Source organism: Polyodon spathula, chromosome 7, assembly GCF_017654505.1.
Source record: "Polyodon spathula isolate WHYD16114869_AA chromosome 7, ASM1765450v1, whole genome shotgun sequence".
Lineage (NCBI taxonomy): Eukaryota > Metazoa > Chordata > Actinopteri > Acipenseriformes > Polyodontidae > Polyodon > Polyodon spathula.
In genome coordinates this window covers 13,029,039-13,052,754 of record NC_054540.1, presented here as the reverse complement: position 1 = coordinate 13,052,754, position 23,716 = coordinate 13,029,039, and the positions used below count along the sequence as shown (strand labels likewise).

Genomic DNA, 23,716 nt, shown 5'->3' with positions numbered 1-23,716 from the left:
AGTCTAGCATTTGTTGTGCATCAAACAGCAGGCTTGAGATCACAGAGGTCTGAAAGTCCAGAAAAGTGAGCCGATTGTTGGTAGCCATACTGTACACTACATGGCTGTTGTACAAAGAAATCTGGACCATGTACATGGCAAGTTTTTTTTTTTGTTGTTGTTGTTTTTTTGTTTTCCTAGCAGCATTGTATGGCTCCAGCTTCTGGTCATTTCTATTACATTAGTGGGGACCCACTTGCACACCCTAGAATGTGGCTCCAGGTTGTCTGCATGTTGTGCCTTTTATTGTTGGGCATACAAAGTGGTTTGGGTAACCAAATACTCAAAAAGGTCATCAGTGATGAACAACTGGAAAAAGTTAATTGGGGTAAATCCAGTTGTGTTCACTCTGGTACCTGGTGTGCCAGAAAAAGGAGGATTTTGAGGCTGGATGTTAGCTTCTTGTTGGGAATGGATTATTTCAATTCAGTGGGTTTGTGCATTTGAGAAAGGAGCAGAATTGGAGAATTAATTACCCTCCACTGTATGAATTAAAACAGTTTGCGGCTTTTTATCCGAAAAATGAGAAGAACCAGGTTGCGTAGAGGATTTATACTGGACCGTGGCGCACCCGACAAAATGAGGGAGTGGTTTTACAGTATCTTTGTTAGCCCATTTGTTTTTCTATGGGTATTGCGCTATGTTGCAGCCCTCGATATATAGCGGATTTATATTGGACCCCTTCACCCGTGATCTATCGAGTGGGTGGTGTATTTACAAATCCAACGTAACAAAGTCTGTGCCCTCTCGAGAGCTTATTTTCTGTTTTTATTCAGAAATATTATGGCATCCACATTTTCCAGTTTCAAAGAACTACAGAGTTTGTTCACAAGCATCCCTGCTTTGCTGAACACAAGCTTGCTCAGGACCGATATTGCAGGGATACTTAGCATGCGCTTTGCCAAGGATGCAAGGTTGGGAAAGTGAGTAGTTATTTTCCCAAGAAATCGGGGGATCCTCGTGGATGTTTTAATGGAGTTTCAGAGGCATAAATCGTCATCTCCTGTTTTGATTAAGGTTTCCTAGGAAGTAGTGTGTGGTGTTTGCCGTCCACGAAGTAACAATTCCATTGCTTGTTCTGTCTTAGTTTTCTTTTTAACAGGTAAGTCCTCTGTGCTGCACTCGCTTGTACAGGCACGATTTCCATCTTTTTTGAGGTTGTCCTCCACCAGCCTCACTAGTTTGGAAGACAGTGCTTCAGACACGCAGACTTTGGCCTGTTTTGATAGGAAATCTAGATGATGAAATCGGAGGTCAAGAAATGACACAAAAAGCAGTGTCGTAACCTCATTACTTGGGTCATTCAGCTGATGTAAACAAAATCTCAGAGACAAGTTGCGCATTAGTTTATCTCTCAAACTCCATGTAACCGGACTAAGCAAACCAATTGAATTTGAAGAAGACGGTGTCTCCCTTTCATCAGCTAATTCGGTCAGTCTATTTTATCCCTGTTGCAACTGGGTACAAAGAACTAGCCATACTGTTTTTCTCTGCACTCGAACGTACTGTAGCCAGTTCGAATGGCTTTAGTAGAGGTAGTATCTCAGCCATTAGCTTCCACTGCTCAGTCATGAGGTCTAAAGTAGCTGCAGACTTTTTGGTCAAAAATCTGGGTTTGACAAAACAGCAATAACTGGCCATTTAGATTCAAGAAGGCCTTCAAACATACCAGCAGTACTATAGAAGTGAATTATGAAAAATCATTGCACCCCACCTTTTAAAGGAACTAAAGGAAGGTGTACATTTAAATTGTACTGGTCCTGTTTTTATTTTTTAACCATCAATGGTTATTCCAACAAATCGATATTGTCCCAGCCCTAGATTTTCATGCGTTCTCATGATGTGTTTCTTGAAGCCTCTTGTCATACAAACACAGTGCTATTTCAGTGTGTATCTCTTTCTCTCTCTCCATATATATTTATTTTATTTTTATTTTTTGTGTTTTTTTGTTTAAACTGGTTTTGTGGTAATGTCCTCGGGTGCCTAATTCCGTGTTTAGTTTTTTCTCTGAATTCCGCAATTCTGTCCATGCTCTCCAATGTGTGGATTTCAAAAGGAGCTACGTGGATTCACTAAATTTGTTGTTGCAATGTGTTGACTTGATAATGTTTTTATATATTAATCCTTAACAGTAATGTCCTACAAGTAATTACAATGGTATGCTTTAGCTTTTAATTTAGTGTCATATTATCTTTAGTAATATTGGGGACTAACTGGGTGGGGTTGTTGTTGTGCATAATGTGACTGTTGTGAACAATGTTTAATATGTATGTTTGTGTTTTCAATCCTGTGTTGCGTATAGACAATGCATAGGATTTAAAGACTGCTAAATGTAACACTGTCATTGGCAGCTCCCAGGGGGTGCAGAAAGCTAGAAAATCCGTAACCAATTTTAAAATGCAGAAATTCGGAAGGTCCCAGATCCTATTAAATACACAATATCGACTTGCATCCATTAATGAATCCCAGGAGCTGAAATGAAGAATGGGTTTTATACTGAGCTTTTATTTTAAATCAGTTCTCTTGTCACTTATTCAATTGTTTCATTATTGTTGAGGACTAAGTGGATTCCTAAAGAAAATTAGTCGTTTTTTTTTCTTCTCTCAATCCAATAACAATTTAACTGCATAACGAACTGTAAATTCGTTTTGTGTACAAAATTGTGTATTTTTGTTCTTCGCCTTAGGCGAGTAATAACTCCTTACAGAGGTTAATGGTTACTATAGAGCACAGACAGGTACCCATATATGTTCTATCGAAAAATCACCTTGCCCGTGACCTTTCTCCTCTCTAAGGTCAAATTTAAAATTAGATTATATCTTTTTACAGTGCAATAGGGTTATGGTTACTGTACAACACATTTAGGAACCCATATATGCACTGTTCAAAAACTACCTTGATCATGACCTTTGACTGTTCCTTAAGGTTAAATGTAAAATTACTTCTAACTTCTAACTCTTTGTAGTGTGTAGGTAGGGTCATGGTTACTCTGGTGTTTTAAAGTATTCTGAATTGAAACTGCTTCATAAGTGATTTGTTGCTGACACTTGTGCTACAGCTTGCCAAAATTTCCAACTTGTACTAAGCTTGGAAGCCGTAAAACTGCCTGGAGTAATTTTTTTTTTCTTGTTTTGTTCTTTTTGATGTAATGTAATATGTAAAAAATGTTATTTACTTTGTGTCCACAGGGACAGCACAAGTACATCTCAATAGACACACATTTACCAAGATAAAAATAATACAAATGCTTTTAAAAAGACCATTGGGCTTAAAAAAAAAAAAGCCAAAAGAGTTTTCTTTTTGCTGGACAGGCACTATAAGATGGTGTTTATAATATGGGGGTTCCGTGATATTCTAACACGGATATATATATATAATATATATATATATATAATATATTATATATATAATATATATATTTTATATTAATTATATTTAATATATATAAATATAAATTACCAGTTAATCAACTAATGTACATAAATTAACTGATAATTTTTTTTTGGAATAGTGATAGCCCTAATTTCAAAATATACTTGTGTGTGTTTTAATGCTATGTAGTAACAGGCGGGTGCATGGCGGGTGGTTTTTGAAAAATTGTGATAATAAACAGGGTGTGATATTAAGTGAGGTGATATAAAACGGGTTCATCTTTAATACATTTACATAAATGAATACTGTGTTGTAATGCACATGTCCTTACCCTCCTATCTTCAGGTTCAGCAAGATTAAGATTTAGACAAATTGGCACAATATTCAGGGGCAATATTGGCACTTTCTCTGTTTTTATCTTTATTCTGTCTCTAGAGAGAACTGCTGTGAATTTAGTCCTTCAGCATTGGCAGCCCTAGTGCTGCTGTTCTGTTGTTTGTATTTTGTACACAAATTCCTACCAATATGTATCAAAGTGCATCAGGGGTGTGGATGAGTCCTGTTTGGAGCATTACATTCAGTTTGTCTGCCAGAGATTTTGATGACCAAAAATAATAGTCTACTTTACAGTTGTGCAGGTCTCAGCTGGAATGACTTGGGAGCAATTTTCTGTGAAGTCCCTGTTGTATGTGAAAGCTAATTGTAAAACCTTCTAAACCTGGTATTAACTGAGCAGTAGGAAGTATTTCTCAGAGATGCATTGCATTGATTGGGTATGGGTTTTGATGTTTGCCCCACTGTCGGCAATTGAACCCACAATTGAATAATGTGATGCTTGATAGTATCCTGGGTTTACTTGTCAACTACGGATTACATGTTTTGCTAATGAGCACTCACCCTTCAGAAACATTTAAATGTGTTACTAAAGATTCAATGAACCGGCTAGAAATGTGTTCAGATATGGTGTGTGTATTTTGTGTATCCTATATTGGGTGTGTGTGGGTAAATGTAGATACCATTTACATTATGGTGGTAGATGTATTTGAAATAGTAGTATTTCTAAAGGGTTTCTGGCAGTGTAGTTAAAATACATATTTATCGAATGTAAAACTCAGTTACTCGGTTAAAAAAAAGCTTTCAAAGATGACTATTAAGCAGAGTTGACTTACTGAATCCATTGGAGTTAGCCTCTTTGAGAATTAATAAAAAATAAGTGAAACAACATTAATACCTGTGGTTTTAAATGTATTGTAATGTCAGTGCCATTGATCGACTATGCCTGTGCAGAGAAAGTTATGGTGAAGCCATTTTTTTTTTTTTATGTAGACCACCACGGTGTAGAATTGACAGTTTCTCCATGCTCAGTACATTTAAATGTCCCTTTTGCATTCCTGAATAGTTTACCGCAAAAGCAAGTTGCAATTCTATTGAATTAGAAGTTGTGTAATCTTTGCACACCATCAAATGTGGAATTTAACACATTAAAAAATAGCATTGAATTTAACTGTTGCATGTAGTAAATAGGAATATTAGTTTATACTGTGTCTTCATTTTATCTCATTTGTAATGAAGATGTTACACTATTATAACAATTTTTTTTTGTTTGTTTAGTTTTTTGTTGATATAATATGTTAAAAAAAAAAAAAAAAGTTTAGTTTTATTCACTTTGAACCCACAGGGCCAGCAGACCAAAAACACAGAAAAGTAAACTATTCCAATCTACATGATTCTGGATGAATAGTCAGTATTTACAGATTTTGCAATCCTGTTTTTTTTTTTTTTTTTTTTTTTTTAAAGATATTGGAGGTTGTTTATGTTTGAATGTAATTTATTCTAAATATGGGTATCCTGATCTAGACTCCCTTAAGCTTAGAGTAATGTCGTGCCAGTTGTATTTGCATTCAGTATAGATCTTGCTGCACTATTATAGATGGGAGACCAACTTTGTCAGCACTGTATAGGATGCACTCATGTACAGATCAGCATAGTCTATTACAGGTACTATACTGTAATATTGTTTGAGTTACTAATCGAACATCCTTTTTGAGGGTAACACTGCCTGTGTCTGTATAGAAAACCAAGTTTAACTGCATTTGCGTACCAGATGTTCATTATAGTATTCAAAATGTAGCAGTAAATCAAGCCATAAACCATGGTATTTGTTAATTTCAAGACTGGTGCCATCATTTGATACAAGAGCAAGATTACTTTTAACATTGTACAGTTTAGGTGCAAATCCAGCAGCATGGTTTTAGTAGTGTTATAAAACCAATCTGCTATTTACTAGTTGATTTTGGAAGGCATAGAGGACAGAGGACTATCATTCTCATAAATTTAAATGTAAAATTATACAAATTAACAAGCTATTAAACGTTTCTTAATGTGTTTTTCTTTTTCCTCTGTGCATCCATGAGTATAAAATTATTGTAATTCCGAACTCTGTTGTAGATTTCAACAAAGATATTTTATTAGATACAGTAGAGCAGCTGGGTGCTCTATTTTCCTTAAGCAAGTTTTTCTTAACCTATCAGAAAAGACATATAAAGATATATAAAGATATATATAAAGATACAGGTTTTACAAGCCTCTTATCAACCAGTAATACTGTTAATCACATGGGGGCCACTTTTCTAAGTTAACGTAACTTCAAAACATCCTTTCACTCACAAAGCAATACAACTGTAGTTGAAATGGGAGGAAGAAAGATTAAGCTTTTTGACTATTTTCTTTGAAGTTTAAACTGTGGGAAAGTAATGTTTAGTCAAAGGTGTCATATCCCTATAAACACAGGATAGAGTACAATCTCCTTTCAAGTTGTCTTAACATTTAGTGGCACAAAAGCTTTCCTGCCATCTGGCTGCTTCACTTAATATTGAAACCAAAATTGTCTAATTTAACTAACTTTAAAACCCAAATACTAACTCAATCTAAAACCCAGTTAATTTTGTAAACTGTAGGTCTCCAACAAGAATATATAAAAAAAATAAAATAAAAAAAATATTGTGTATGCAATAATCAAAGCCAACATTCTGCAGTTTAATATTCAATTTTTATGGTCAACAGAATTGAAAAGCTTTTTTAGATCAAAGATAGCTGTGGTAAAAAAAAAAAAAAAAAAAAACTTGTCTATCGCAGAGAATATATATCATTTAGTACACTGGTAATGGCAGTAAACGTTATGCATGGGTCAAAAATCAGACTGCTCCTGTACCAATATTTTATTTTTCAGTCTCAAAATAACCTGTGTTTTGAATTTTGACATTATTTATATTGGTAGCAGTGCCAGATTTAAAGGCTTAATATTTGCTTGGTTCTATGTGTTTGAAATTTGATTAGTCAGAAAGAAACATTACACATTTAAATTAAGAATGTAAATTCCGTATTTGAACAGACGAACGCCTTTTGAATTACTAATAGACATTTGTTTCATTTTTATTTAATTGGGGGAAAAAACAACCTAAGCGAGAATTCCTTACTGCAGTTTAAATTACCTGTCTGAGTCCGAACTACAGGTGGTTTAGTACTTTCAGTGATCATTTAAAAGAAAAACTGGCTTGAATAAAATGTTGATTTTAGAAGGGTTTGCAGTGTTGTCTTCTGTCTCGCACTTCTATTTCAACATTGTTATACATTTATTTTAGAAATTCCTGTTTCTGCCCCCCTTGAACATTTTCTGGACATTTTGTATCGGTCCAGTAATAATTGTTTTTCAATTTTTTTAATATATATTCTCGGATAAACGTGGATAACTTTGGTTTTATTCCATGTGTTGTCTCCAAGTATGTGGATGTAACACTATTGTTTGCGGCAAGCTGGTATTTTAGATGCATTTTCATGGAAATAAAATACTATACTGTATTTAGCCAAATAATAACTAAGTTTAAAAAGTGAAGTTTTAGACTGATGTCCTTAAAATACTACATACTGAAATAATAAAAAAAAAAGATGTAGAATGATATTGATTTTTACTTTCTGTTCACAGCTAATTTAGCATGAAACAAAACGAGAGCAATGTTTTGTGCTGCATTAATATTGCTTGACTGCTCCTGTAATGCACTATGATGCAAATATCCCTCTGTCAAATTACTTCCAAATTGTATTTGTTTAATTGCCATCATAATGTAAAATTACAAATAAGCTAAAAATCATGTTAATGTGCTATTGCATTTTGAATGTGTTTATGTACCATGTAAAAACCTGATCAAGTTCACTGTAAAGGAAACCCTTTTGTTTATTTCTCTGGTGGGTTTTCTAACTCTAGCTCTTTTGTACAGTCCCACTGGGTGCTATTGACAAAACAGGAATAGATGTAAAAAATAAATAAATAAAATATAATTTATTTTTATATTGCATCAACATTGTTTCTTCTGCCTGAAATCCATAACATACTGTACAGTAGACAGGGCAAAGACATCAGCAAATAAATTACTTCAGTACATTGTTTATTTGTGTTAGTACTTAAACCAGTATTTTGCATTGATTACTAACTGGAAATCCTGGGTTTCTGAGTGTGTGTGTTATTCGTTGTATGAGTTACTGCCATCATTGTGCTTCACTAAGGCTAATGTTTACAGCAGTTTGCGTGCATGCTTATAATGTGAGAGAGTTGCCATTTATTAGCATTTTAAAGTCGATTTTAATTAGTCAATGTAGTAATGTGTCAAATTGGTTTTGAGCAGTAAGCAATGTATGTTGACAAAGGGCAGCGTTTTTAGATTGAGTAGCGGCTCTTAATCTGGCCACTTTCAGTCATCGAAGAGAATGAAAGCAAATCAAGAAGTACAAGATGTGCAACTGATGGAAGGACACCTTTTACTGTTACTTAAAAGTAGAATATGTTTGTGAATAGAATGTTACATACAGACAAGAAGTTAATTATTTCACTAACCTGTTTCTTTGCATTTTCTTTTAAAAGACTTGATTTCGAGATTTATAATTTACTTGCGTGGTTACATTATATTTACTGCAATATTTCTTGTCTGAGCTTACATTTTTGGCTTCTGAAATGAAGTACCAATAATTCCTTCTAAAACACCTTCAATTGATGCAGTCTGAAAGCTTGTTTTGAAATCATGGCACATCAGCTCCCTGTACCCTATATGCTTAGCACAGTGATTTGTAGCAGTTATTTCAGGGCCCTTGAGAGAGAACTAGCGGCCAGACTGCAGTATTTTAACTTTATCGTTCGACACAGATTAAAAAAGTTGCATCTTCTACCAGAATGTTGGAGACTTATGTTGTATGCTGACATTTTTCTAAGCTGTGAGAGTGAAGCAATAACTGTAAAGGGGATGTGTCTGCTGATGAAACAGACTGCAGTGTAGTGAAATGTAAGGCATTGTGGAGCGCATAAATACATAGCTCCTGTAATATACCTTTTGCATAGTAAATAAGTTACGTTTGCCCTAATCATATTTTCAGTGTGTTACTTCTGTACTTATGTTGGATAACTTCATTAAGCGCAAGTTGGAGTAATTTAAAAAAGCAAATGCATGTGGATCAACTTTTTTTTTTGGTAAATGTTTAAAAGTATAAATGATGGCACTCTGTACTATCCCATCTTTGTTGTTGCTGCATTATGTTTATCAGTTATTTCCACCTGTCCTTTTATGTGCGAATGAGGAGGCAGAGCTGTTGGAATTGCAGCTATCAAATTAGAAAAGTGAAAACATCAATGAAAACCACAGGTCATTAGCAGAAATGAATTATAATGCAACGTGCTTACAGCAGAATGCACCCTTGTGTTTTTACACATGCGCATACACACAGCCGAGCAAGAGGTCATGCTGATGGGCACAAACCTGTGGATCACTAGTTTAAAATGTCTAAAGTCTAAGATATCTGTATTTGAATTTGTCAGTTACATTGAAAGGTATTAGAAAGTAAAGGAGCATATGGGCACTACTGTCTTTATTTTTCTTTTATTTTTGGGTGGGTGGTAGTGGGGTGTTCCAGAAAGTCAAATATTTTACTCAATTGCGTATCCACCCAACACTTATCCACATTAACCATTTATCCGTCGTGCTCACCCTCTGCACTCTAGTTTATTATTGAACAGAGGCTCAGTTCAGATATTGTAGATCCTACCAAAGTTTTTGTACACTGTGTTGTATGTGCTCCGTGCGCTGCCATTGCTGATAGTGTCATGTAAGTTGATCAGTGTGTTGCTATGTAAATAAATCCTGTTCACCTGCGGGGCATATCAACTTCAACCTCCGTCTCGATCTCCTGCCTGTCACTCAGCAGCGAATGCACTCACCCACATGGCTACTCTGTCACAAGCATCAATACCCTGTATCTTTCTAAACAAAGGATTTAGGGGAGCTCCCTAATAAAAGCTGAATCTCAAAACAATGATTGTGTGACTATAGTAATTGTTCCAGCTGTGTATAATGGTATTTAAAACAGGATTCATTCATCTGACTTTTTACATATCCACCCTTACTCTGGTCTCACAGCAGTGGGATATGTGACGGATTACTGTATACTGTTAAATCTCGGGATTATTATTTCCAGTTGATTAAACACATGTTACATATTCTTTCATTGAAAGCGTGTTGCATAAATTCTGATGTCTTGCATTGCTTGCATGTGAAAAAATAAATTTAAATGTAAATGTGTTGGTAGCACTAAGTGTGGCCTACTGTGTTATTCTCCTAGCAGGTAGTCACATTCAAATATATATTCCTTTTCACACTGTCTTTCGGTCACATTACACATTTGCAATGCATGCATTTGAAAGTAGAGTATGTACAGCTATTTTAATGATAAACTAAATGAAAAGGCAAAACTGAAATTAAACTGGTTCAGGTTAAAAACGTTTCATTTTTCAAGCCTTGGATTATTTGGTGGCTAATACTGAGGGTACAAATGCATTTTTTAATAAGAATGTTGCAATATAAATTGACAAACATTGCTTAAAGCAGTAGCTGTATAATTTTTTTTTTTTTTTTTTTTTTTGCTCATTATCGTGATTCCTCAAGCTTTGCAAAGACCAGCATCTTCTTAAAAAATGTTACATCTATTTGTAGGTTTTGAATGTTTAACAGACATTAGTGGTTTATCTCTAAAACCACCTAATCGCTACAGAAGTGGGTGTCAGTGATGAAAGCACTATGAGCCGCATTCGGATTACTTCTGGTTAAAATAAAAATAAATAAACAAAGTGCTGGATATTTTAAGCGCTGTGAGACTTTATTCTCTCGTACGTGATTCTCGGCCGCTATCTATTATAGAAACTCAGTACACTGCAGTATAAGTAAACAGTTTTGAAAAAAAAACAAAAACTCAAACTTTGGATGCTGTAAAAGATACAGCTGGTTATAAATATGAATGATAACACTACAGTGATGTAGTACATTATGTAACCCTCTTTTTACTCTGCACTAGTTGCTTGTCACTTCCTTGTTGCAGTCCTGTGAACTGCTGAAACAGAAAAGACAATTTTGCTTTACCTTTAATAAATTGTTCAGCGTAGTTTTTACAAAGCATCTTCCTCACAAAGTGCAGCATTAGGGAAATATATAAATAAATCAATAATTGCATACATACATTTGTACCTGTCAACATATTCCCAAGAAGGCTTATGGGACTGAGGAGTAGAGAGAGATGATAGATGAACAAACAGCTAGGATTATAGGGGTGTGTTTTGATAAATGGGTTAAGGATTACCAACACACATCAGCAATTGTACTTGAACCAAAAAGTATAGTAGGGCAGTAGTGGCATTTTGACTTTATTACTGCATCGTCAGGGGTTAAAGGTGAACAGTAACAAGTGTCAACAGAAGCATTTAGCATGTTGGCTTCCTTTTGTTACAAATATTGTACCTGTAGTGCAATATACTCATTTCTGGCACCTTACTGAGTAAAACATGTCTGCCAGAATAACGATACTGGCAAACATTGTAGAAGCAAGAGGTTTAATTCCACATGTTCTGCCAAAATGTAGACTAGTGGTGTCCAGACCTCAAATTGCCCACCTTGGTCTGATATCTGCTAGTTTAAACATACAGTGCCTATAGAAAGTCTACACCCCCTTTCACCTTTTGTTGCCTTATACCCTGGAAATAAAATCCATTTAAAATAGTTTTTTTTATTTTTCCTTCTCATTAATCTACACATCCTACCCTACAACTTCCAATTGAAAAAAATATTCTAGAAATGTGTACAGAATTAATTAAAAATAGAAACTGAAATAGCTTGGTTGGATAAGTGTCCACCCCCCTTTGTAAACAGCAATCCTAAAGTAGCTCAGGTGTAACCAGTTGCCTTCAAAATCACACAAACCAAGTTAAGTGGCCTCCACCTGTGTTAAATTGTAGTGATTCACATGATTCAGGATAAATTCAGCAGTTTCTGTAGGTTCCCTCTGCTGGGTAGTGCATTTCAAAGCAAAGACTCAACCATGAGCACCAAGGTGCTTTCAAAAGGACTCCAGGACAAAGTTGTTGAAAGGCACAGATCTGGGGTGGGTATAAAAAAAAATATCAAAGGTCTTGGACCACGGTCAAGATGATTTTTAAGAAGTGGAAGGTGTATGGCACCACCAAGACCCTGCCTAGATCAGGCTGTCCCTCCAAACTGGATGACCGAGCAAGAAGGAGACTGATCAGAGAGGCTACCAAGAGGCCAATGGCAACTTTGCCAGAGCTACAGGCTTTTAATGCCAAGACTGCTCGAAGTGTGTATGTGACAACAATATCCCTGTGCACTTTTTAAAAATAAAAATATAAATACATTTTTTAGATCAAAATTTAAGGTTTTGCGGTTAATTCATTGAGACATGGTGACATTCAAGTAGTTTAAAACAGTGTTATGCCTTTTCTTAGTAGATATCATGTCATAACCAGGTAAGCCAAGTATACTGCCTTTTGCATTATTAAAATTGAATTAAATGTTTAAAGTAGACTGATTTATAAAACTGCTGTCATTTTTTAAATCTGTTAATTATTTATCTACAGTATTTGAAATTGGAATGTAGAAAGTTTCCACTTCTCCTGAAATAATGTTAAAAAAAAAAAAAAATCAATGATGATGAACAAGTATGCTGATTTAATACGGTGTAGGCATCCAATAAAAAATTAAATAAAAAAATCTAACTATCGTGGAAAAACATTTTTTTTTTTTTTTTTTTTAATCGGATTTGCTTTGGGGTGTTTTGGTTCAGGCATTGTTTAAAAGGAGCATGTTGATGATGAACTTCCTCGATGGACACCCTGTCCCCACCCCCGATCCTAAAAAAAAAAATCACTATAGTTTTTTTTTTGTCTTTTTTTCTGTGTTTTGTTTTTAGGTATTGAATGTCCTCGTGGGTCTAGGAACACTGCAGGTGGAATTCAGGACGCCGAGCCATTCAGTAATGAGGCTTGTCTTTTCACTAAGGAACTGGTGCTTCAGCGTGAGGTAGGACAGATTTCCAGCCATTTGTGCAAATTGGGAAATTTGGAGTATTTTTCACAGTTATTTGCTCGCTTTTACAGACGAAGGCTGTAGTGTGTGTTTTTATGTCCCTGTTGCACAACAATTGTGTTCAGAGTAAAATGCCTTTCCACACATGCATATGACGTAAGGAAGAATTAATCAGATGAATGGATAGAACCTTTGGATTCAAGGGCAGTGTTGCATAATATTTGTGTTACTCTTTGACCTAATATTCATCTAAATGTTTAGTCAGGAGTTCTGGTGAACGTGAGCTAAAAGCTAGCTGTAGGGGAAGCTTGTGGCAGGTTGTCTGGAAAGCACTTGAAATGATATTGCAGTAGTGAAAAGCATTAGCAGCTGCCAGTCCATTCCGTCATCTATGTATTTGCTCTTATACAAAGTAAATGTCAGCAATTTTGTGTTTGCCATCCTGAGTTATTTGCATTTAATAGAGTTAATAAAATATAACTGCTTTTAAAGCAGAACTTTTCAACTTAAACTGACCTTGACAGTGTTGCATTATAAATAACTGAATCTCTCTCCTATATTGAAAATATTGAATATATGAACTATTGCCGCTTCAAACATATTTTGTTGAGTGAATTTTCCATTTACATGGACAGTGCACTCAATGCTTCACACAGTCCAGTTTTAATGCACTGTACATACCAATTTTAGGGGTTTTAAAATGTGTAGTTCTTATTTGTCGAGACTTGTATGGTAAAGTAGAGGTACAGGGTAATAAAGTATTTTGAAGAACCTCATAATAGTGATGAGACATTTAAAAAATAATAATTTCTAGGTGGTCCTAGTTCTGGATTATGTGGGGAAAATACCCTGTCCAATATAACTAACAGTGTATTTTATTGGCAAGTTTTTAAAGCATCATATCTTTGCTCCAGTCTTGTCATGTCAGTGCTAGCTCCCCCACAATATTCTAAACACCCTAGCAGTAACCAGTACTTGGCACCACTCATGCTAATGTACACCATTAAGTTGTGAATAGGGAAGAGGGTAAGGGGTTCATTGTGGCTACAGTACTGTACATTTTAATCCTGTGTACTACATTTGTTTCTGTGATGTGACGTGCCATTTTGTAAGCATTTTTTAATACACTTTTTTGCATTAATTTCACATGATCTTAGCTCATATTTGAGCATGACAGATGCTGCAATGTAACGGTCAAGACGGGTGCTGTTCTGAAAATGCATGTACTCAAGCTCAAGAGATGGGGTTTAGTATGATTCAGTTAGAGAAAATAAAGCCCCTTAGGGAGCGCTGCAGTGCTACAGTGTTCTTCTTTGGAAGATGAAAATTGGCTTCAACTACTTGATTGCTTTGAATGGGGGGGGTGGAGGGGGGGGTCGTTATACCTCTGCCTGACTAATGAGCTGCTTAGCTCATAGTGAGAGCAATGTTATCAGCCACACTTTAACATTTCATGGGGCTGATTGCTCTGTGAACCTTTTTAATGTGTGTGTGTGTGTGTGTTTTTTTTTTTTTTTTTTTTTTTTTTAATGTGCTATTCATTTCCTATTCATTTATGTTTAACGAGTGCTACAACTGGATATGTTTTGCACTCTCCCAAATGTTGTGTTTTTGCAAATGGTCTCATGAAGTGTCAAGTCCAATGCAGTGGCCTAAAGTTCTACAAGGCCAAATTGGGTATAGCAGTGAATCTGTGAAAAAGTGAAAACAAAGGAAGTTATTCCACTGCCATTCTTGATCAAACACACAGAGTTACACATTAGAAGTGAAAACCAGAGCCCCTACTGTCAGATCTCCGCTCAGGGAGGTTGGTCGGTGGCAAACACAGTAATACAACACAAATGCATTTAGAATGGCTTTTGAGGAATTTAGAATGCATGTATAAAGGCTGGGATGAATGAATAGATGGGTGATTATTAAATCAGTTATTTTCTGTACAATCGGTTTTCACAAGAGTTGTTTTGAGCTACAGCGGCCATTACTGCGACAGTACTTAGGTTTGAAAACAGATGTTCTTAGGCACATGGTTAAGTCACACAAGACCCCTTATTTTATGTATTTTGTTGCAATTTTGCAGTAGATTAGAATTTACATTTCTGTTCAATATTTTATTAGCCTTGTAGCTTGACCTGGTGCACTACAGATACACAAAATGTTACCTGTGACCCCACCTCATTGAATATATAACATATTTTAAGGAAATGTTCCTTTCAGTGCAGTTTGGAACACGTTTGATAGTAAATTTTAAGGTAACATACGAAAAGTGCAATTATAATAAGCAATAATTGTGGAGTTCAAATATAAAAACTTCTAGCTAAAATACCATCTGCCTGTTTTTTTTAGACTTTCTCCAAGATTAATTCAACACCTGGTGTACAGGTGTTTGTTTGTTGCAACATAGATACAAAATCATTACCAACTGTTACTGCTGCTTTGTGGAACTCTGATTTTTCTTGATGTTCTTTCAGTTTTGTAACTGCTGAACCCCAGATTTTTAAAGGACTTTAGTACCTTCTTTCTACCAAAATGCATGCAGTATTTGCAGTAGGTGCCTTCAAATTCTGCAAAGACAATGTATGTTTATTTATTTTTATTTATTTATTTAAACAGTGTACATTTTACAGCTGTTTTTCCTTGGCTAACATCTTGTCCCATGATGGCTAACTAGAACACTCGCTGCTGGAGCAGTTTCATACCTGGATAGTTTTGCCTTTTTTGGGGGTGGGGGGACAACATTCTTTCTCTGCACTACACTCATAGAGTTAATTCATACATAAACAGATTGCCGTGAGATTTGCAGTCTGTTTTATTTTAAAATAATAAAATATTGTACAGATAATCTCATAAGCATTTCGTTTCTATCATTGTAAACATATTTGACAATCTTCATGTTTTATTAGTTTCACAAATTGATGGGTTATGCATGTCCAATAAATAACTAATATCGCTTCTGTTCAAATCTAGTAGTTTTTATTTTTTGTATTTTATTTTTTAAATCCAAAACATGTAAATATGGTAAATAGCAAACTAGGTTAGCAACACTACAATCGAAAGAAAAAAAAAATACTTAAGTTTGTTTCTAAACAGTAAAGTCATGTTTTTTTAAACAAGTACTGTTCATGCTTGACCATAAAGTTGACTGAAAAATAATTTTATAAATTACACAACATGATTTTTTGTAATCCACGAATACCTTAGCGACCTTTTTTTTTGTTAATTTAACTTTACTAGATTGCTGCATTTAAATGTGAGACTCGTGCATTAAGAAAACAGCATCACTTATTTGACTCTAAAAAATATACCTGTGTGTTCTGGCAACAGAACAAATATAAGAAAAATAAATACAAAAAAACTGCTTGTCTGATGGGCAAAGTATAATGGCAGAACTTGTTGTCCCTCACACAAATCTTGTCCGGGGCATTGGACGATAAGAATTGCACACCCCTGCCTATACTTGTTTCCCCACAGCTTTGCCTGTCATTGCCTAGTCCTGGGTCAGTGCAATTACATCATTCAAATGCAGCTAACTCCAGCTATTCCCCCTCCTGAGAGTCAGGCAGTAACATTATTTGCAATGAATGACGGCCCTCCTGCTTTTTCTTTTCTCCATTTAGCTGCCCTTTAGACTGTAGCTAGAATCAAGATCGGTGAACAATTTTGAGAATCACAGCAGGTGTTTGCAGAGTTGGCTTTAGGAAATGCTGCTTAAGAAATTTCAGGTTTTTAAAAAAAAAAATGTAGATATTTATTATCTATAATCCCAAGAAACCTGTTTACGTTGCATAGCAATTTTATTTATTCATTTTGTAATTGGGTAATTTGTTATGTTTTAACTGTTCTTATAATGGCCCTTTATTTTGAAAAGGATATATAAAAATGTTATTCTTGAATTGCTTGAGTATATAACTCTGTATGTAGTTGAGTGCCTAAGATCTAAGTGCCTGCACAAAATGAATGACCCTGGTCAAATGTCACAGAGCACATTTACTATAAGATAACATAATGAATGTAAAGGTCAAATTAGTGTCTGTTTGCCAGCTGCTAGATTTAATCATAATTTATTGAGTGATACATCAGTAAAATTAAATTAGTTGGCAATGTAATCCCCAGAAGAAAAGAAGTAATACAATGAACATTTCCGCTTTTAGTGATCGTGTCACTAAAATACACAGGACCAATATAGAAGCTTCAATTCATGAACATTTTTTGGGGTTCAGTCTGGTCACGGGATTAATTCCTCGTACAGTGTTCATGCACAATACTTTCAAACTCTTGATATTGAATTTAATAATGTGCAGTTGCTCTTTTATACCTAAGAAACTAGTCCAAATATTTCCTTCCAAGCAGACTATTCTATTTTACAGCCCCTTTTATGTGATCAGGGAGTACAAATGCTAAGAACCAATGGAGTGGACAGGATGTTTATACAGGAAGAAGTAAAACATGTTAAATGCTCAAGTTTGTCAGCAGTAAAGAACAAGCATGTGCAATGCAGACACTGATTCATAATACTTTTTACAGTAGCCCAAGGCTGCTCTGCTGCTGTAGAAGAATGAGCAATTGAGGGTTTTTTTTTTTTTACTAATTTAAATATAGATTTAAATGTTCCATGTTGCTCTACAGTACAATTTAAATGAAAATCTATGGTAGCTGGAGAGCACTAGAGAGCCTGCCTGAATGTGTGATGCCATGGAAACGATCCCTGTTCCTTTCAGCTCCAATATATAATATTGCAGATAACTGTACACTAGATAAATACAAATAATAAAATACTGTAATTATGAAGAATGACTATAGCAGTTTGGGAGAATAGTTTGGTCAGATGAATCACATTTTTGCTCCCAGTAAAACAAATTAGATTTTTATTATTTGTTTATTTATAACCAATGAATCCATTACAAAATGCAAATAATGTTGGCATGTGTAGATGCAGTTTTTGGTCACTAGACCTTTTTTGTGTTAATAGTAAAACCTGGCAAATCCATGAATAGCAGTTGAATTAAATCCTCACATTTCCCCTTGGGTGTGTCGGCTACTGCCCCAGAATGTTAACGGCATAAGCATTACTTGTGTGCATGCAGAATTCTAGTGCTACACCTTGTGTAAGTATTGTGTATGATGTAGGGTTTCCCAGCGCTGTAGGAGGGAGAGTAGTCTGCTGAGGGAGCGTGTGATGACTGCAGGAGTGGTGCTATGAATTGCAATAACAGAAGAGGGCCAAAGGTCTCATTCAATCAACCGTAGACCTCTTGCAACTAGTTGTATAAAAATATGAGGCAGCTGAACTGATGGATAAGCTACTAAAAACAGTTTGGTATGTTGTCTAACGTTAAGTTTTTTTTTTTTGTTAAAGCAGGGTTAAAGGCACATGTGGTTGAATTTAGTGAGGTATATGCAGTTTTTGTGTCTTTTTTTTATTGAGACTAACCTAGTGAATTTAAAGCAAAGGTTTGTCACCAAGATGTTCAAACTCACCGATTTTTATGTGCTTTAGTACAACTTAACAATAAAAGGCTAATTTTCGTCATGAATTAAGTTTTATGCTAGAAAAAAAGTGTTCTTATAACAATTAAAGTATACCCATGTAGTGCAATGGATCAGAGTAAATAAAATTGGCTTAAGTCTTTCATAATTCGACAAACAAAAGGCTTGACTCTTGTGGCACAGAATATATATCTTATATATATATATATATATATATATATAATATCTATAAGATATATATATATTATATATAATATATATATATAACTGCTTAATACCCTTGCTTACATTATATAGCCAGTAAAATTAGTACTACTGTAGACATTTTTTTTTGTGAGGAAGCTTTTGTTAAATTTAATCTTGCGATGCCTATTGGCTTTAGACCTATTATTTTCCTTGACCTACCCACCCCCCCAAAGTAATGTATCAGTAATAAAGTAACTACAAAACCTAAATGTACTGTGCTGCTTTATATACTACTTATGTGCAACCACAGGCTTTATTCTGTTAAGGGAGATGTCCTTGGTAATGTCAGTTGTTTTTGTTTTAGTTTTAGAAATCTGTCTGCGGCCTCTGGAGTACCAGTAATATTGAAACACGCAAGCCATACTATAAAATGTTTGTGGGGCACCTGTATTGTGCTAGCTCTCTATCACGTCCTTTGTGCTGTGTTGCTCTGTATAATCAGCTGAGCCATGAATCACACACATTCCTGATTACAGATTGTGCACTTCTGATAGATTATAGACTACAACTGACCTTTATGTTCAAACGATTTGCTGTAATTTTAAAGATATGTCTTCCAGCCTTTCGGTGCAGCAAATTATAGGTGGGTGGGTGGGTGTGTGTGTATGTGTGTGTGTGTGTATGTATATATATATATGTGTGTGTGTGTGTATATGTATATATATATATATATATATATATATATATATATATATATATATAAAATGTGTGTGTGTGTATGAATGAGTTGTCAACCCCTGAATTGATGCATTCTTTATTTGTAGTAGTAGGGAGCATTTTGGTAAATAAGTCTCTAAAAATTATTTTAGTAAATAAATCTGTCTAGATAAGAGACTAGTTGTGCAAAAAAGCAGATCATGTGCTGAAGTGCAATGATAGGTAATATTACTAACCTACATTTACTGTAAGCTGGGTTGGGAAGGTTTGACCTTGAGGAGGTAGAAACCAACCGTGTTAGGTTATTAGTGTGTTAGACAGGCAATGGCTTGGTGCTCTAAAAATAAAGAAAGCAGTAACCTTGTCCCCAGTGCACACAAAAGCATTTGCTTTGTTTTTTAAATGGCTCTTAACAGAGGCTCTGTGTGCAAAGTCTTTTTTTTTTTTATTTTTCATCTGTGGTGGTGTTTTACTTGGGAGATCCCCTTCAGTCTTTCCTCATTGCAAGAACATTGCATGTTCTGACTGGGATGACTATTGCATTAGACTAGTCTTCCTGTATGATTTGCAAGACAAGCAGAACTTACAGGTAGTGTGATTTAACCTTTTAAACTCTGCTGAACCGCAGTCATAACTTTCATGAGTGCCTTCTCCGTTGCCGTTGCTTAGAATGCTGTTCTTCTTGCACCTGCTGTCGTACTGTTCTAGATGTGTGTTATTATTACTTGCTGTTTTGAGCAAAAACTGTATATAGCTTGACATCTTGCCCTTTTTTCAAGTGTCTTTGTTCTCTTGTGTTAAGGTATTACTGGCTGTCAGCATGCCTTGTAATTAGTTTTAACTTAAAACATTAAGTGTTTTGAAACCTTATAATTCTATTGGTTTAAAATAAATAAATAAATAAAATCTAATGTAAGTGACAGCAATTGAGGCTGTCCGAAGTATACATTTTGTTACAGTGTTAATGACAAAACCAATTTGTACAAGTAGTTACCATACTGTGTAAGCATCACCTACTTGCATAGTTTGAACTGTATCTACGAGTTAATTCTGTAACTGTCCCCTAGGAGAATCCATCCTGATTCTCAGTGGTGATGAATTGCTTGTAACAAAGCATCTCAGATATTCACACATAGGAAATTGGATTCTCCTGCATCTCCGGGTCAGTTTTCTTTCTTTTTTTTTTTTTTAATTTGGTTTATTATGTTTTAAAATTTAATGAAGCCTATGTGAGCAGCAATATACTGTAAAGTATGTTTCTTGTATGTTGTGTTGCTGAAAGATAAGCCACATAAAAGTGCGGTCTGCAGCAGAGTTGAGCTCTAATATATATTCAGTTTTTGCCTGAAGCATCCTAATTTAAAAATCATGCAATGTGTTTTGCCCTGCTATCATTTTGCACGTGACTTCCCAGTGTTAGAAATGCAACATTTTAAACAAATTGATCTCTCTGCTTAAATGGTATAAAAATACTTAATTTGAAATAAGAAGCTGGGAAGTTGATGTCGAAAAAGGCCAGGTTACAACTCCAAGTGATGCCTTTCTTTTCTTCACCAACATTTATCAGTGGTGCTGTCACATGTTAACCACAGTTAGCACAGGTAGAAAATTGTGACATCTCTGCACATGACTGAATAATTGACCTATACTGAAAAATACCCTGTTCGCTATAGGCACAATGCTGCTGGATGGATGTATGCCCTATATAATCCCTATATAATTTGATGCAGCTCAATCTCTATAACGGTGATAAGGAAATGTAAACCATAAGGTTCTCGGTACACCACCATTTTGTTATTGAACTCCTAACTGGTGAGAGCAGGTGACAGTAGCTTGTATTCTGTAGTGTTTCAGAATTCACAAGAATTTTTGTAAACTGCTTTTCTGGACAGGCTGAATTACCACACACACACACTTTGTTCCAATGTGACTTGCAGAATTGTATCTTCTGTCATCAAAAACAGTCATTATAGATAGCGACTTTAGGAGTAATTTATTTTGCTCTAGTTGATAAGGCCATATGCCTGCATTATGGATTTTAAATGTTAATGTTTGCAAATAAAGGCCTTTGATTTTCTAATGGACTATATTATGATATACTGGACTCCTCTGCATCAAATAAGTTGTGTAAAAATGTTTTTTAAAAAAATGGATGAAAGCCTTTCTTGATACTAGAAACCAAACTACCTTCCTTAATTTTCATTTTGTCCTTGGTTTAAAATTTTCAGGAAAGTGAGGAGGGTTGCTGTGGATCAATTTTACCAGGTTTTGCTTTTTTAGTAGCTATAAGCTTTAGGCTTAGACTTTAAACTATGAACTGTATTTTGTGACGAGAATTACAGTAATCAGGTCTTTTGAAGACTAAAAGTCTTCTGTTTTTATACTGAATTTCTGTTATTCACCAAAATACTTCTATAGAAATATTAATTGGTTACAGTTTTGGGTCCTTCAGTAACTGGGTGAGGTGATGGAAACACTAAAGGACAGGTGCAACTTTACGAGCCTCCGCTTTAATTGACGTGAGCCACAAAAGCTCCAGAACTGGTAGAATGAATGAATGCATGTAAATAAGGTTTAGGGCCTTCAGACAATATCCTATTGACTCAGCCCTCTCAACAAGTACATCAAGTGGTTTAGAGTGAAAACACACAAGGTGAAATGCTGCAGAATGATTCTGGTTTCTGACTAACTTTGCATGTGCTTCTATGTATGTGAACAGAGGGATACCTTGTGTAATTATCCTCTTCAGATGTACAGTAGTACTTTAAGGTCAGGCCATGCACTATAGCTTCCCAGTCCTTTTCTATTTTCCATTTAATTATTCCTCTTGTCTCAGGAAAGGTGCTTGGAGGCATCCCTTCCAAGGTGTAATTGTTTGGGCTTCTGGACCAATACCTGTTAATGACTTAAGACTTTGTAATGAGATCTCAAAATGAGCAAACCTTTAGTTTCAGGGTGTAATGTTATGTGGGTTTTGCATTGATTTACTGGAGATAACTGTGTGAATGATTTTATTCAATAATTGCATTTAACTTCGGGTCTACTGTATCAGCCACATTCCTCTCCGGAATGAGTTCCCGCAAGGTGAAGGAGACCACAATATTGAAGGAATCTCAACTTAATTAAGGCAACTGTAACTAATCTGTATATCTTACTCCCTGGAGATCATTCACTGGTATTGCTGGAAGGATCAATGCACATAGGCTACATCATGCCTGCTGTAAATCTTCACTGCTGAATTGGCATTCTGATGTTGCATTTGTACAGTGCATAACCAAATTATACACTGCTTTTTTCACATGTTCTTATTGTTAAACACAAGTATGTGAAAAGACATGTCACTGGTAGGCATGTGACATTGAAAGGTTGCTTCAGTAGTGGTAAAATGTGGAGCTAATGCTCCTAAGGCATACATCCTTTTCCTAGCCTGCTGGACTGCATGGTTCATTCAGATATGGTTTTGTTCAAGGGACTGGGGCTGGTGTGAGGTGGGGGCTTTACTGTCAGCATGACTGAATTGAATTAACCAAACCATTTATGATATTTTATTTATTATTATTGTATTTATTATTTTAAATGCTGGTCTATTTTTGTCTTGTTGGATTTGTCAGCCAATTCTTTATAGGGGCATTAACAGATTATATAAATTATGGCCTCTGTTTGATTTGTAGTAATATTCCATTTTAATTCCGTACACATGCAATCTTAAAGTATTAGCACTGTATGGGTACAATGTTGAAGTTGGATAATGTTTGTACACACATGCTGTAAACTGGTACTCAAACAGAAGGCTGTAAATGCACTGTTTTGTTATTTGAAACTCCTTAACCCAGCTGTACATTTAGGCGATCAGTAGAATCCTCTCTGTGCTGGATGATGGATATTCGTTGCTGTCGTGCAATTGCTCCTGGTGTTGCTTGTCTCCAGATGCTCCTGCTTCGTTAACAGCTTTTTCAAAGCACTGTTTCCCTTTTGGTTTTCTCTCCTGTCCTCCGGAAAGACGTTTATGGTTGCCCGAGCACTGGCTGTTTGTCATCCAACATCTACTTTCTGCAGAAACATACACCCTATTCCCTATAACAGTGGTTTAAAAACCGGCTTTGTGTGAGGATTATTGCGGGCATTCCAATACACTGCTTTTGTGAGTGTTAGACCACCCAATAGTGCAGAGAAGGTTTTGGTTTTTTGGGGGTTTTTTTCTGGAAGGAAGGCACTTTCTTGCCAGATAGACATCTTCAAGCCCCTTGATGTTGATGCATTCTTTATAGCTTTAAGATTACACAAAAATGCATTCCTAGTAGCCACAGCTTTATTTGTATATGTTAATTGAAATTTAAATACAGATTTAATTTTAGTTTTATAAAGTTCCAAAATAAAAATTGTAAATTGCTGCATTAGAATTTACTTAATGTCAGATTTGTATTTTATATAGTGTATTTCAATTTGTTTAATCTTACGCCTCACTGTGACCTCCCTTAGCAGTTTCCTTAAGCCACGGCTACTGACTT

General features: G+C 35.4%; 1 protein-coding gene across 1 annotated transcript in view; it reads left to right on the top strand.

The window, feature by feature from the left end:
- Window positions 1-23,716, top strand: part of LOC121318188 (staphylococcal nuclease domain-containing protein 1) — a 188,219-nt gene that overhangs the window by 72,901 nt on the left and 91,602 nt on the right. The window contains exon 16 of the mRNA XM_041254602.1: window positions 12,706-12,815. Coding sequence (XP_041110536.1) covers window positions 12,706-12,815 — 110 coding nt within the window. The remainder of the gene's footprint in view (window positions 1-12,705; window positions 12,816-23,716) is intronic.